Source organism: Phyllostomus hastatus, unplaced genomic scaffold (genome assembly GCF_019186645.2).
Source record: "Phyllostomus hastatus isolate PE091 unplaced genomic scaffold, TTU_PhHast_1.1 phas_scaffold_78, whole genome shotgun sequence".
Lineage (NCBI taxonomy): Eukaryota > Metazoa > Chordata > Mammalia > Chiroptera > Phyllostomidae > Phyllostomus > Phyllostomus hastatus.
The window spans coordinates 7,504,600-7,518,536 of NW_025334041.1; the positions used below are offsets into that span (position 1 = coordinate 7,504,600).

The 13,937-nt window shown below is 49.7% G+C and overlaps 1 protein-coding gene across 3 annotated transcripts in view; it reads right to left on the reverse strand.

The window, feature by feature from the left end:
- BMPER (BMP binding endothelial regulator) overlaps positions 1 to 13,937 on the reverse strand; it is a 214,440-nt gene that overhangs the window by 141,028 nt on the left and 59,475 nt on the right. For all 3 annotated transcript variants that reach the window (XM_045828881.1, XM_045828880.1, XM_045828882.1), the window contains exon 6: positions 13,316 to 13,398. In XM_045828881.1, coding sequence (XP_045684837.1) covers positions 13,316 to 13,398 — 83 coding nt within the window. The remainder of the gene's footprint in view (positions 1 to 13,315; positions 13,399 to 13,937) is intronic.

Below are 13,937 nucleotides of genomic sequence, written 5' to 3' on the forward strand. Positions count from 1 at the left end.
AGCACTCCGGGTGGTTTCTACATTTTATGGCGCTCCTTACGCAGAAGGTTCGTCCAGACCCCGGAGGCCTGTCCCCTTTCCAAACAGGAAAGGCGGCTCAATACTCAGGCAGGCTCTCCCGAACCACAGCTCAAGGACTTGGGTGGGTGGACGGGGTGATTCACTGGGGTGACTCAGCGCGGGCTCAGGGATGGGCCCTAGAAGGCGAGGTCGGATGCACTCGGAGACAACAGCCCTCTCCTGTGTCTGGGGTGCCGTAGCCCCCAGTCTTCGGGAGGACCGAGGCTCCCCGGGATCTTAACACGTCGCTGCTTCCGCGCACAAGTGGTACCATTTAAAATTCCACTCCAAGGAAATGGTGGTAATTGAAGCCATTCACGGGACCACAAAAGCGCTGCCACCCTCCCAATTGAGCATTTGAATGACATTTAAAAGGTGCCAAAATGTGTAATCAATTCATTCAAAAGATATTTCCTGAATATCCAGTGTGTACAGCACTCTGGGATGGTTATTTCAGGAGAAACCAAGATAGCGATGAAAATGAATTATGCTATTTTATTAAGATGGGCTAGCAGGCACAGATACTGGTGGGAATCCAAGAGGGACAGCTTAGGGAGGACTGGGAGTGACCCGGAAAGGAAAATGGAAGCTGGAGGAAAGAAGACGGGGTGGAGGTATGGAGGGGGAAGGGAGACCAAGAGAGGAGAAGGCCCACAGATACCAATTAGAAAAAAAAAAAGGTCTCATCCAACAGCGATGCTGTGCACCTGAACCCGTACAAAATAATATTGAATGTAGCCCTGGCTGGAGTAGCTCAGTGGATTGAGCACAGGCTGCGAACCAAAGTGTCACAGGTTCGATTCCCAGTCAGGCTGCATGTCTGGGTTGCAGGCCATGACCCCCAGCAACTGCACATTGATGTTTCTCTCTCTCTCTCTCTTTCTCACTCACTTCCCTCTCTAAAAATAAATAAATAAAAATCTTAAAAGAGAAAACATTAAAAAATAAATAATAATATTGAATGCAACCTGTAACTCAAAAGTATGATTTAAAAATAAAATAATAAATAGAAACTTCAAAAAAATTCTCTGCATAATAATGGAGAAAAAGACCAAAAATTCTGTACATATTCTAAAGGTCTGTGACATTAATATTTTATTCCATTTTGCTGACAAAATTAGAATATTTCTTTCTTTTTTAAAAAAAGATTTTACTTAGAGAGAGGAAAGGGGAGGAAGAAAGGGAGGGAGAAAAACATCCATGCAAGAGAGAAACATCGGCTGGTTGCTTATCTCACAGGCCTGGACCAGGGACTGAACCTGCAAACCCGGCGAGTGCTTTTAAAGGTCAACAAGTGACCTTTCACTTTACGACACCCAACCAACTGAGCCACACGGGTCAAGGCCAGGATGTTTCTTTTCACTTTCCTTAAGGCACGCTTTCTTTCTCTTCCTGCCACACCCGCAAGACACATTCTTGCACGTGTCATCCCGTGAGGCTGTGCGAAGCCAACCCATCCTCTTCACACAGCCACTCTGAAGTCTTCTCAACAGTTTTTTAACGCTTTGCTTTGGATTCTCTTCCTCTACAGACCCATCTTAAATCCTTCAAGTCACCACGTTCACTGAAAGAAAAGAGTGAGAAGACTGAGACAAAGACCCAAGTAAGAAGGTACAAAGTTCTAGGTCACGTCACTCATCGTCAAGAATGTACATGCTTTCATCAAGAAGGGTGAAGACCGGGCATCTAGGCAAATATCTCCTGACTTTTACATGCGAGACACCGTACTCAAGGTGTGAGGTACCGTGGGCCCGTGCACAAGAAACTTAAACTCTGAAACAAAGGAGAGGGGGATGGAGGGGTGGAAGCTAGAGCTCAGAGAGACCAGGCGGGGGCGGGGGCGGGGGGCGGGGGGTGGCAGCCCGAAGTCGCCTCCCTCTGAGCCAGGAGAGGCCGAGAGCTGGGAGGTTGCAGAGCCGCCACGGGGAAGGGAAGAGGCACCACACAGACTCAGAAAACAAAGTCCTTTTCCTATGGGAGCGGGTGCTGAAAGCACTACCTCGAAATGAAGGAGTCAGAGATAGAAAGAGGAGCGTAAACAAAGAAACGTCTTGGACTAATTAAACTTAGGAGCTGACAATGTCGACTCACTTTTCTCTTTGCTAATGTATTTGGATCGAGATTTGAGGAGAAAAGTTTGGAAGAAGACACGGGATTTCAGCACACTCGGCCATCATCCAACATGCAATATACGCATTAAGGTCAAAGTGCACACACAGCGGTGTTTTCCATGTTTTTAAAAACATACCTTCACATAACTAGCAAAAGATGTATATCCTTTGCCCACTCATAAACGTCAATAGAACTTTAACTACTCAATAGAAAAATGAGAAATGAAAGCACAATTTACAAAAGAAACACAACCGACTAAAAAAGCATGAAAGATGTTTAGTTTCAGAAGCCAAATGCCAGTGAAAACAAGATTCTCAAATGGAAAACCAGTTTCGAGGCAGGAAGATATACACATATGTGCCTGCTGGCCGGAGTGCAAATTAGGAGGGCGGCACCTGTCTCAGGTATTGGAGCAACACAGACACACACACACCGGTATGAGTATTGGAGCAATACACACACACACCTGGATGAGGTACTGGAGCAATACAGACACACACACACACACACCTGTCTGAGGTATTGGAGCAATACATACACACACACACACACACACACACACACACCTGGACGAGGTACTGGAGCAACACAGACACACACACATGCACCTGGATGAGGTATTGGAGCAATACATACACATACATACACACACACACACACACACACACACACACACCTGTCTGAGGTACTGGGGCAATACAGAGACACACACACGCACCTGTCTGAGGTATTGGAGCACACACACACACACACACACTCCTCCCTTAAAAATGTCTGTAGCCTTGACTCACTAATCATCCTTTTATGAATTTCACTTAAATAATCAGAGAAACAGGTGAAGATTAATTTTCAAAGATGTTTGTTGTATCATTTATAATAGCTAAAACTGAAAACAGTATTAATTTTTAATACCAGAAAGATGATTAAGTAAATTACAGTATACTGAAATTGTGTGACTATCGTGTGACTATGAAAATTATTTTTCAATGACTTTCTAATGAAATGGAGGTATGTTCACGCGACAATATTGAATGAAAATAACCAGGATGCAGAGACACATGTAGAATGTGGTTCTGTCTGGTCATATCACTACATGGACAGAGGAAGAAAAAAAGGTTGAAAGAAAATATATCAAGTTATATCAATAGTAGTTATCTTTGAGTTGCAGAATTACTTTTATTTTTTAATATATCTGAACTTTTTATAATTGTCATATAGCTTATAGTGGGCACACATCATATATTATCTTATACTGGGCCGACAAAAAAAATTTGCACATGATTTGATTTGGGGCTTCTTTTTAATAAACACACCCAAGCCAATAGAACGTTATTGTCTGGACAGAAAAAGAGAAACCCCCTTCTTTGAGTGCTCACTGCCTGATACATGACATCTAACACACAGGAGAAAACGCCCAGTCACTGTCAAATTAACAAGTAACTGGCTGTCTGTGGACACAAGTGATGGATAGAAGGAGTAATGAATATAACTAGTTGAAAAATTCTTCAGTGTTTAGTAAAGTCGATATCTTTCCTGGGATTTTCAGGAGATGCAAGGGGTTCATAGTGTGACAGCCTTTAAGAGAATAAAGAAAGGAGAAAAAATAAAAGGAATGATTTTCACAAGAATACAAGGGGATCAGAGTTAATCAACTGAGCTCATTTTTCTACCAACTCTCAATATCTATTCTAAACTTCACTCAAACTTGTAAATGCATCTGCTTCTCTGACAAATAGGAAAAAGCAACGGCTCAGAAGCAATCACACAACTGCCCCTTCATGCTGCCAGGAGGGTGAATTTAAGTCACGGAACCACGGAAACTCGGGTCTAGGTGCCTCCCGACCCCTGCACAGGTATAACCCCCCAGGAGGGCTACCCAAAACTGATGCTTCACCGTCGTCCGTGACCGTCACAAGGAAGAGACGGCCCCATCAGACAACCACGCGTTTCTGGCTGTGTTTGGAAGTGGAGGCAGTGAGCATGGCTCTGTCCCAGCAACCGTCGCGTTGTCTGTGTGTGTGTTCGTAACGTCTTGGCACACAGATGCGTTGCCTCCGTCCTCCAACTGATGTGAGGGTAACAGATATGTCTTCTTCATCCCCTCTGGCATCACGGTGACAGTTTCCTAGGCTAAATGCCCAGGGCGGAAATCTGGTATGAGTTTAGACTTGCTGAGACTTGTGAACTTCAAAAAGAGGAAGTGTAACTCACATTTCTATTGTGTTAATATCTCTCACACCAAAACTGGGGTTCTCTGTGGATGTTCCTGTCACGTCACTACCACTCCTTCCCCAAACGTCTGGCTGCCCTTCACTCCATGGGTTCAAATGGCATTGCCCACTTTCAAACGGCTACGAACACCGATAGGCAATCCCAAAATGGCACAGGTTGGAGCGGGGGGACGGTAGATGAGAGCGAAATGACATGTGGCTTTCATGCCAGGCAGTCCAGAATTTCATCTCTTATTGGCTCTTTGACCTGAAGCAAGACATTAAACTTCTGGGAATCTGTTTCTTCAAAAACAACAACAAACAAAAACAGAACAAAACAAAACACCCCAAAAAACAGGGCTAATGCCTCTAGGTTGCAGAACCATTTTGAAAATTAACATTAAAGCCCCACAAGTAGCTGGCACAGGGCGTACGCTCAGTACAGGCAGCCATTGCTATTAGCGACGGCCCTGCAAATGAGCCGTTCGCCACTTCCTTTTCAGACGGTGTGTTTCCCCATAAACGCCCAAAAGCCCTACAAGACATTTCCTCTCCAAGCTCTTCCCTGTCGGACTCACTTACAAGATGGAGGCTCCCCGTGTACAGAAATAACTTTACAGGATGATTCAGCCATACATCGTATAAAGAAGTAAGCGTAACAAACCTCGGAAACCACACAAAAATAAAAACATATATGGGGATTAAAATTCTGGATTGGGCCTGAAAACGGATGAGGCAGGGATGAAATAGCATTCAAACTATGTAAGAGTCACTCCCAATCCTTTAAACATCCAAAAAATTAAGCCTCCCGTTGATTTCAGAAACTTGCTGATGGCAGTCAATCAGGAAGGTGGAGAACTCGATCAGGAACACAGAGAACTCAATGAAACTCATGAACTCCTTCAGACGTGCCTTGGGCCCTCACCTCACACAGCCTGAACTAGCATACCATGGAGGCTGCCCGGTCCCAGGTCAGTCCTGACAGCGAAAACCCCACCTTAAACCCAGCCCCTCAAAACCTCCTGCATAACCCAGTATTGGCCTTTTCCTTCCGAGACTCAGTTTTAAGCCTCTGTCAAGGTAATGATCCACGACCACAATGAGCAATAAAGTCATCTTTGCCTTCTACACAGGCCATTTGGGTGGTATTTTCAAGAAGCAACAAGCCAGCACCCCCTACAAAGTGCTGGATTCACTCCAAAGTGGATGGCATTACAGCCAACCTTCCCAGGGAAGCCTGGGCGGGCAGATCGTGGCGGCACGGATTCATCTAACACGAAACACCCAGATTACTCTATCCAGCAAAGCTTTCATTTAGAATGGAAGGGCAGATAAAGTGCTTCTCAGATAAGGTCAAGTTAAAGGACTTCATCATCACCAAGCCCTTATTTTATGAAATGTTAAAGGGACTTATCTAAGAAAAGCAGATAAAGAAAAAACATGTATAGCAAACTCACAATTATTAACAACCACACCTAAAGCAAAACCAAAAGAAACTAAGCAAACAACTAGAACAGAAACAGAACCACAGAAATGGAGATCACATGGAGGGTTAGCAACAGGGGAGTGGGAGGAGGAGAGAGGGGGGAAAAGGTACAGAGAATAAGTAGCATAGAATGTAGGCTGAAAATAGATAGGGGGAGGGCAAGAATAGTATGGGACATGTAGAAGCTAAAGAACTTATGACACATGGACATGACTAAAGGGGGGGATATGGGTGGGAGAGGGTGTGCAGGGTGGAGAGGAGTGAAGGGGGGAAATGGGACAACTGTAATAGCATAATCAATAAAATATATTTAAAAAAAATAACACGAAACACCAAGCGCTCTGGCGACTTTTCTAAGCAAGTTGGAGGCTGCTCCTAGTGGTCGGAGTACTCTGAAGCCCTTAAAGAAAAGCCTTGCCTCTCCCCGTTGACTGTCCCAAACCAAGACCTTCTTGTCCCCAGGGGAACGGAACGTCCATGGTGCCAACACTGAGGCAACAATACCAGCGTCTCAGCCGAGCTCTGAAAACAACTGAGGGTTTGGGGCCCACATCGCTTCAGCTGCCCGCACTGAGCTAATTCATTCGATAATTGCTCAATTCTCCAATTTACTGCCCAGACGTAGCCAAATTTCTCCCCGTGGACAGGGAAGATCCAGTGATAGCCCGTAAAGAGGACGTGCCAAACGGCACACGTTACAAGTAAGGCAGAGGCCGTAGAGGGCTCGGCGTGGGACGTCCCCTGTCAGAGGAACCGCGGCGTGGCTGGGAATATGTGACGGGAACTGGCACCCAGGGGCCACCACAGAGATGCCGGGCTGGCCCACCGCTTCCTGTCAAAGGGGAGTGCAATCTGAAGCCACACACTGGAACAGGACGAGGTTGGACGGGTCTGCCTCTTGACTCAGGGCAAGGTCAGCTCTGCGCGGGGAGAGCTCTGCTCCCTTTTCCAAGCTCTGGCACAGCGAGCAGCCCCGATCGTCAGTGAGGGCTTCCTGCCGCCACGTCTTCCTGCCGCCTTGCACCGTGGCGAGCTTTGAGGCTTGGAGAACACTTGTCGAACGAGACATCCCCAGGGAAGCCATCCACATTCCATTCAAAGCAATTTATAACAAGTACTGCGCGGCTGATCATAAATCCATCCTCCTTTCTGAGCTCATCGACTGGGATATGCATCTCTCTGCTCCCTGCTGAATTGATAAGGACTAACTGTGCCGGGCGGCGGGGGGCGGGGGGGAGTCAAGTAGCAGAGCAAGAGAGAGGCAGTGGGGGGAGAGAGGAAAACCGGCTGGTTATTATGAACACCCTCTATGCCCCAGGCACTGAAGATTCACCTTCGCCCTTTTACCCAAATGAGGTTCAATAAAATTATCACAGACAAAACTATCATAAATCATGTTAAATATTTGGAAACTAAAGTATGGTTGCTCTAATGGGTTTAGCAAGGACTTGATCTAGTCTGGGAGTCAGAACAAGCTTCCCCAAAGAAGGGAGGTTTGGGCTTCCATGGGCAGGATAAGGACGCGCTGATGAGTTACGGGGGACCAGAGATGGAAGGAGGAAAGAAGAAAGAAAGGCAGCCCAGGTAAAGGCCATGAGATGTTAGGCCAGTGCTCCTCCAACTGTATTTGACAATGAATCCTCGGGATAGCTTGTTAAACTGCAGAATGCAATTTAGTGGGTCTGGGGTGGGGCCCAAGAGTCTGCGTTTCTAACAAGCCTTGGGGGGTGAGGCCGATGGTGCTGGTCTGGTCCACACTTTGTGTCTCAAGGATCCCAGAATCTGCTCAAGAGGCCAGAGCAAGGGAGGGTTTCCAAGGAGGCCAAAGAGCTTGGCAGCGGGCAGAGGAATTGGGCTGCAGAGGAAGGGGACCCAGGAGGATCTCCATTTTCTTTGCTCTCGCCAAGTAGCTGTCCTAGGAGTTATTCTTCCCTGGGAGACAGCCCTTCGCAACCTCTCCGGTCTCGGGGAGAGCAAAGGTGTTTATGGACTCCAGGGCTTCTCGGAGCCAGTAAAGTACAGCTCCTTCATCACAGACAGCCCATTAACAACCCATGTTTATTAGCAAAGCTCCTTTGAACTTAATACCCCTTTGTCAGCAAAAGTAATTGATCTTGGCCAGTTCCTTTGGCGGCTTTCACAGACCCAGGACTCGCCACTCTCTTAAGAGTGTCGGACTGCTCTGAGGGCCTCCCTCCCTTCGGCGAGCCCCTTCCCAGGACGCCGAGCCCAGAAGCTTCCTAGAAGAGTTCGATGAAAGACACACCTCTCAACGACACCATGGTCTGGGGGCTCAGAAGCCTGGAAGACGTCGGGTTTTACAGACACGTCCATGCCAACTGCCACCATCCTGTCCCCTGAGAATCTGACTGACAAAGGCCTGAGGGGCCGTTTGCTGTCTGGTTAGGCAGGTAAGGAAGGCTCAAGCTGAACGTGGGCCCTACCCAGCCCTCGGGATACCTGATAAACTCTTCTTTTCCGCCTGCCTTGGGAAAGAGTCCTTGCTTTCCATCTTAAAAGGAGCACAGGACGTACTCAGACTGAACACGCACCGTGGGGAGCACACCCCACTGTGGCCCAGACAACGCGAGCTGGAGGAGCTCAGGTTCCCGCCCCCACCCCATGGCCACGCCCCCTGCCCTCTGCCCCCGTTCAGTACTAGGACTGGAGGCGGGGGGAGCCACTCCCTTGGCTCTCTCACTCACACAATGAGTAAATGGGGGTGATACAGTTTTACCAGTCACAGTAAAGCGTTTTTTACGTGAGCCCGGATGATGTTCACATTTAAAAATGAGTGAGATTTTTAACTGTGAGATCCTCTTCAGCTATCTCCCAGCGCTGGCATGTTTTCAGCCATCAGAATGCCGTACAGACTGTCCCAACCTAAACTGGGGACGGAAAATCACGGGCCAGGCCTGTGCTTCCTTATCCGAGGGATCCAGCTCAGTGGGATGCGGTGTCGTCCTAGTCGCCGGCCTCTCTCACCACGACACAAACACAGGGAGAGTGGAACCAAGGGGGTCGGGTGTGAGATGCAAGCCATCTGCCGTATGCCGTGTTTACGGGAGGGTCAGGGGACAGCTGGAGGAGTAGGCGACTCATTCGTCAGAGACAGTGATATACACGAGGCATGCTTCATGTTCGCATGACTCCAGAGGGGGTGCTCCATGGTGGAGCGGGGTCTCATGAGAGCGGGGTGTCTATCGAACAAGACCCACTCTTCCCCAGCAAGAAGGGGCAGGTCAACCTTAAAGGGCAGAGCATCACAGTTTGGAAGAGAAGACCGTCGTGGTTTTGAAGGCACTGTGTCACAGGTCGGGAAGACGGAACCAGGGGAAGAAAGGGTTCCGGGCAGGCGGCAGCAGGAGGGAGAGACTGGAGGCCTAAGCAGGAGTGATGGGTTTCCTCGGACACAGACCCGGACACGGAAACCCAGAACCCTGATTCGAAAAAATACGTGTGCCCCTATGTTCACTGCAGCGTTATTCACAACAGTCCAGATATGCAAGCAGCCCCAGTGCCCCTCAGTAGATGAGAGGGAAAAAGAGCTGCGGTCCATTCACACAACGGAATGCTACTCAGCCATGAAAAAGGAAGGACATCTTGTCATCCTTTGGTGACAACACGGATGGCCCTGGAGAGCATTATGCTCAGTGAAATAAGCCGGTTGGGGAAAGACAAGTACATTCCACATGTGGTTTCACTCGTATGTGGAATCTGAAAGACAAAATAAACTAACACACAAAACGGAAACAGACTCATCGATACGGAGAACAGACTGTGGTTGCCAGAGGGAGGGCGTCCGGGGGACGGGGGGGAGGAGGGGAAGGCACCGAGGGGCACACACTGGTGGTTGCACAACAGTCCCAGGATGTGCGGCCCAGCGCAGGGAACGCGGTCAACGAGGTTGTAATGACCGCGTGTGGCGCCAGGTGGGCACTGGAAAGATCTGGGGGGGCACTTTGTAATGTATGACCGTCTAACCACCATGCTGTACACCCGAAACTAATACAGAATCATATTGAATGTAAGCTGCAATTTACAAGTATATTTAAAAAATAAAACCATTAAAAAAAAACAGAAAAATTAATGGATTTTGTAAAGAGCCAGTGGACCAGTGTTCCAAAGGTGTGTGCATGAATATGTACATGCACGTGAGTGTGGACACACACATATTGAGAACCCTAATAATGTGAATGCGCGTGTGTGCATGCCCACCTACACGTGCACACTCGGAGCTGCGGTCGGTGACGGGTGCTGCCCCGCCCTTCCTCTTTACCCCTCCCCCTCCCCAACCCCCTCCCCCTCCCCGTGGAGTGCAGGCACCTGTGTTTCTTCCTCTTGCTGCTGGAAGCCAGCGGCCACCTCAGCGGCAGGCTCGGAATGGTGCCCAGCCAACCCCCGCCCCGGAGCAGACGGGAACTGGTGTAACTGGGTCGCACCTCTCACCCCTCGGGCGGGAGGTTCTGAGGCCTGAGCCTCACGCCGGCTTCCAGAATTTGTCCGGCAGGAGTGAGCTCTGGTCACGCACAGCGACACTCGCCTGGTGACACAGCCTTGAGTGGCTGCCTCCCCGCCTTGTCCCCCCTCCACACTCCTCAGCCACAGTCTCCTCCATCTCCCACGAAACTACGGACACACAAACACTCATCTCGGGGGTCCGTTGCGGGGGAACCCCCACGCAGACGTGTAAATGTGTGTGTTCGTATTGATATTTATAGGCTTGCTTACGTAGGTTTGTGTGTGTGTGTACATATATACAGTCACAGATATAGATGTACACGCATATGAACAGGCGTCACACAAACACCACACACGCCAAAAGGTGTAAATGTGTTCCTGTCTCTCTACACAGAGCGTTGTTGTTTTTCTTCTCATCAAAGCACAGCAGATTTTTCTATCGTCTCCCGTTGTCACAGGGGAACCTGCAGCCCAGGCCCCGCCCTGGAACCTTCTAGGCGAAGCGCTGGGCCTCGCGCTGGGCTGTCCAAAGCCCTGTCCAGCTCAACCCTCGCGCTCAGCGCTCCGCGAGGCGGCTCCGAGCCCCCTGCCCACCTCTCGCGCGGGAGATTCCAACGCTACTCCGGCCCCACCCGTCCAATCCCGGGCCTCGCAGAGCCGGGCCGGGCCATGCACCTGCCCTGTGAGCTTCTAAAACAGACCTCTGCACAGTGACCCCTCCCAAGGCGGGCCATCTGCTGCCGAGACATCTTTTGGGGGGAGGGATACTACATCAGTAGATGGCAAAATGAAAGAATATTGAAAAGCAGGTTATTTTCATGACAAGCTGCCAAAAAAAGAAAGCTTACACCTCAAATTCCTGTATTCCCGAAGACCAAACCCGCCCTGCTGGCCCTCCCCGTTCCCGAGCTCACCCACACACGACCTGACCTGCCTCCAAGCCGGAGCTCCACCCCCTGCACCCTCCCCCTGTAAGGGCAAAGATGGGTGTTGGGAACACAGTCAAAGCCATGAGCTGCCCCTGAGGTGCTGAGGGCGGCCACGTGGAGAACCAGAGAGAGCGCAGGATCAGGAATATAAATGCATAAGGAATTAGATGCGGGGATATAGGAAATCAGATAGAATATAGGTCTGGAGAGAACTCACGAAGCAGGAAAGCTTGGGCAACAAATTGCTTTGGATTTTTATTTCCTCAGCCAAAAAATGAAAGCAGGATTTTCAGGGCCCTGACCTTGGCCCTCAGGCGTGTTCTGTGCGACACGCATTGTGTTTGGAAACACGCGCAATCTGAAAACCTCGAACGCACTGGGGTTTGTGACCCCAGCTCACATGAGCTCTGAAGTCATTTCTGGTCCCACCACTGGGTGACGTGGTGTAACTGTCACTGCAAAACCTACAGGACCTTCTGTCCCCCTTTCCGCCTCTAAACCGCCTCCCCAAGGAGGAGGCTCCCCTGCCCGGCCTTGGCCACACCTTTCCGGGACACACGGTTCGTTCAGGTGCAGATTTAACGTTTCCTACTTAGCTGTGCCTTCTTCTTCCTCGATACGCCCAAAAGAATGGGAGGCACAAAAAAAGTTACCAGAAAACCAGACGACGACCAGCATGGAAGCTATAACGTGGAGCAATGAGCAATATTTAATGGCCAATAGAAATTATTTACCTAAAATTTAACACAAAGCTATTTGACCATAATGAATGAGAGAGGAAATGCATGAAAGTTGAGGCTATATATGCAAAATCACGTTCATCTTCATTAGTAAATGACCTCTGTGTTTTTATATACTATTGCAATCTGGGATATATTATACACCTCATATTACATATGCTGTATATATCCGCTCCTTCTCCCTCCCCCTTCTGCCCCTCCCCCTCCCCCCACAACACCCCTCACCCGCGGTCATGTGTCTCTCACGCTCGGCTCTCGGGGCTGTGTGCCGTAGGAAGGGGAGAGCTTTGGAAAAGACATGTAGAGAGATGACAAATGATATGATTTATGACAGTCCACATATGATTCCACTTTGGTGAAATTACGACGCTCGAGTTTCCCATTATTTTTTAATATTCTGAGATGCGCGCTGCATGTTCTTTATTACAAAAGACTAAACGCTTTCAAAATATACGGTGTAAATAACTTGGAATGGCTGCTTAAGACCGGGTTCCCCATCATCACCATGACCACCACCATCACCCATATTTTATTCCAAATTCAAAATACATACGTAAAAATGATCCCCTCAATACCGTAACATAAGCCAAGTCCCTGCTTCATTGTTAAGCACTCGGAAGGTGACCTTGGTGCATGAATTGTATGCCAGCGATGCGTGGAGAGGAAGTCTGTGGCTCTGTCCCACTAATCCCTCCTCTGCCCCGGATCCACAGCTCGGGGCCACTTCCCCCTGTCTGTTCCCCCCAGTGTAACTGACCGGTCCTCTGACCAGGCTCTGTCACCCCACAGGGTACACTGAGGCAAGCTGCACTTGACCCCATCTGCTTCCCCTCTGACTCCACTCGAGAACACAACAGTTGCCTCCGCGAGAAGCTCCTTCGCCCGAAGAGCGGAGAAATCCTGTCTTCCCAAAGAGGACAGCAAGTGCAGGAAAATCGGTCTCTTCCCCCCATTCTTTAGGCCAGTGGTTCCCAATCAGGGGTGCCCTCGTTCTCCAGGGCACAGGCGACAATGTCGCAGACATTGGGGGTTGTCACCCTAAGGGGGAGAGTGATACTCAGATCTACTGGGCAGCGGCCAAGGAGGCTGCTAAACATCCTACACTGCACAAGACAGCTGCCGCCAAGACCTACCCGGCCCAGAACGCCAACGGTGCCAGGGTCGAGAAACCTGCTGCAAAGGAACGAGCTTGTCCCTCAGTCCCATCTCAGCAGGGAGAGAAGGAGAGGCTGTAGGGAGAGTCACGGCCACTCCCGGGGAGTCCCGGCTGCAATGAAGCAGAAGGAGAGTCCTGGGAACGCCCAGGGCAGTACTCACGATGCAGGAACACTTGGTGCATTTGTTTCCTTCTGGCTGGAAGTCCTCCCCTTCTCGGTACTGCACACCCTCAAACACGCAGCCTGGAAAGCACAGAACGGTTTAGAATGAGGGCGATAGACTTTGTTCACTTTGACACGATTCTTCCGTCCACTGTTCATCCATTTCCCCCCTCCACCTCACCTAGAAGAGGGGCCCCTTAACCAGAGGACAGTATTGCCTCACAGTAAAAAACAAATAAATAAACAAAAAATCCAAAAGAATAAAAAGCACTGACATGGGCCCAGAAAGCCGAAGATGCTAGAAAGCACATAAGAGCCCGGAAGCGGGTCAGCCCGGGGGATCCGTGCACAGCGGTGTGCCGGCCAGAGTCCGTGGGGGGGCCTCACCGCGGCCTCCCTGACCACGGCCAGGGAGCCAAAGCCCAGAGAGGCCGGGGAGGCAGACGGAGGCAGTCCCAGCGAGAGGAGTCCACGACGAGGTAAGGAACAAAAGACAGGAAGAGCTGCCCCTTGGTGAGTGCCCAGGATTGCCCAGCCTCTCCTGGGCCCTCCGTACCCCCCATCACACTCCACCTTCACAGCGAAGTAGGGGCCCTGGTCACGGTTCTCACTGGTGAGGA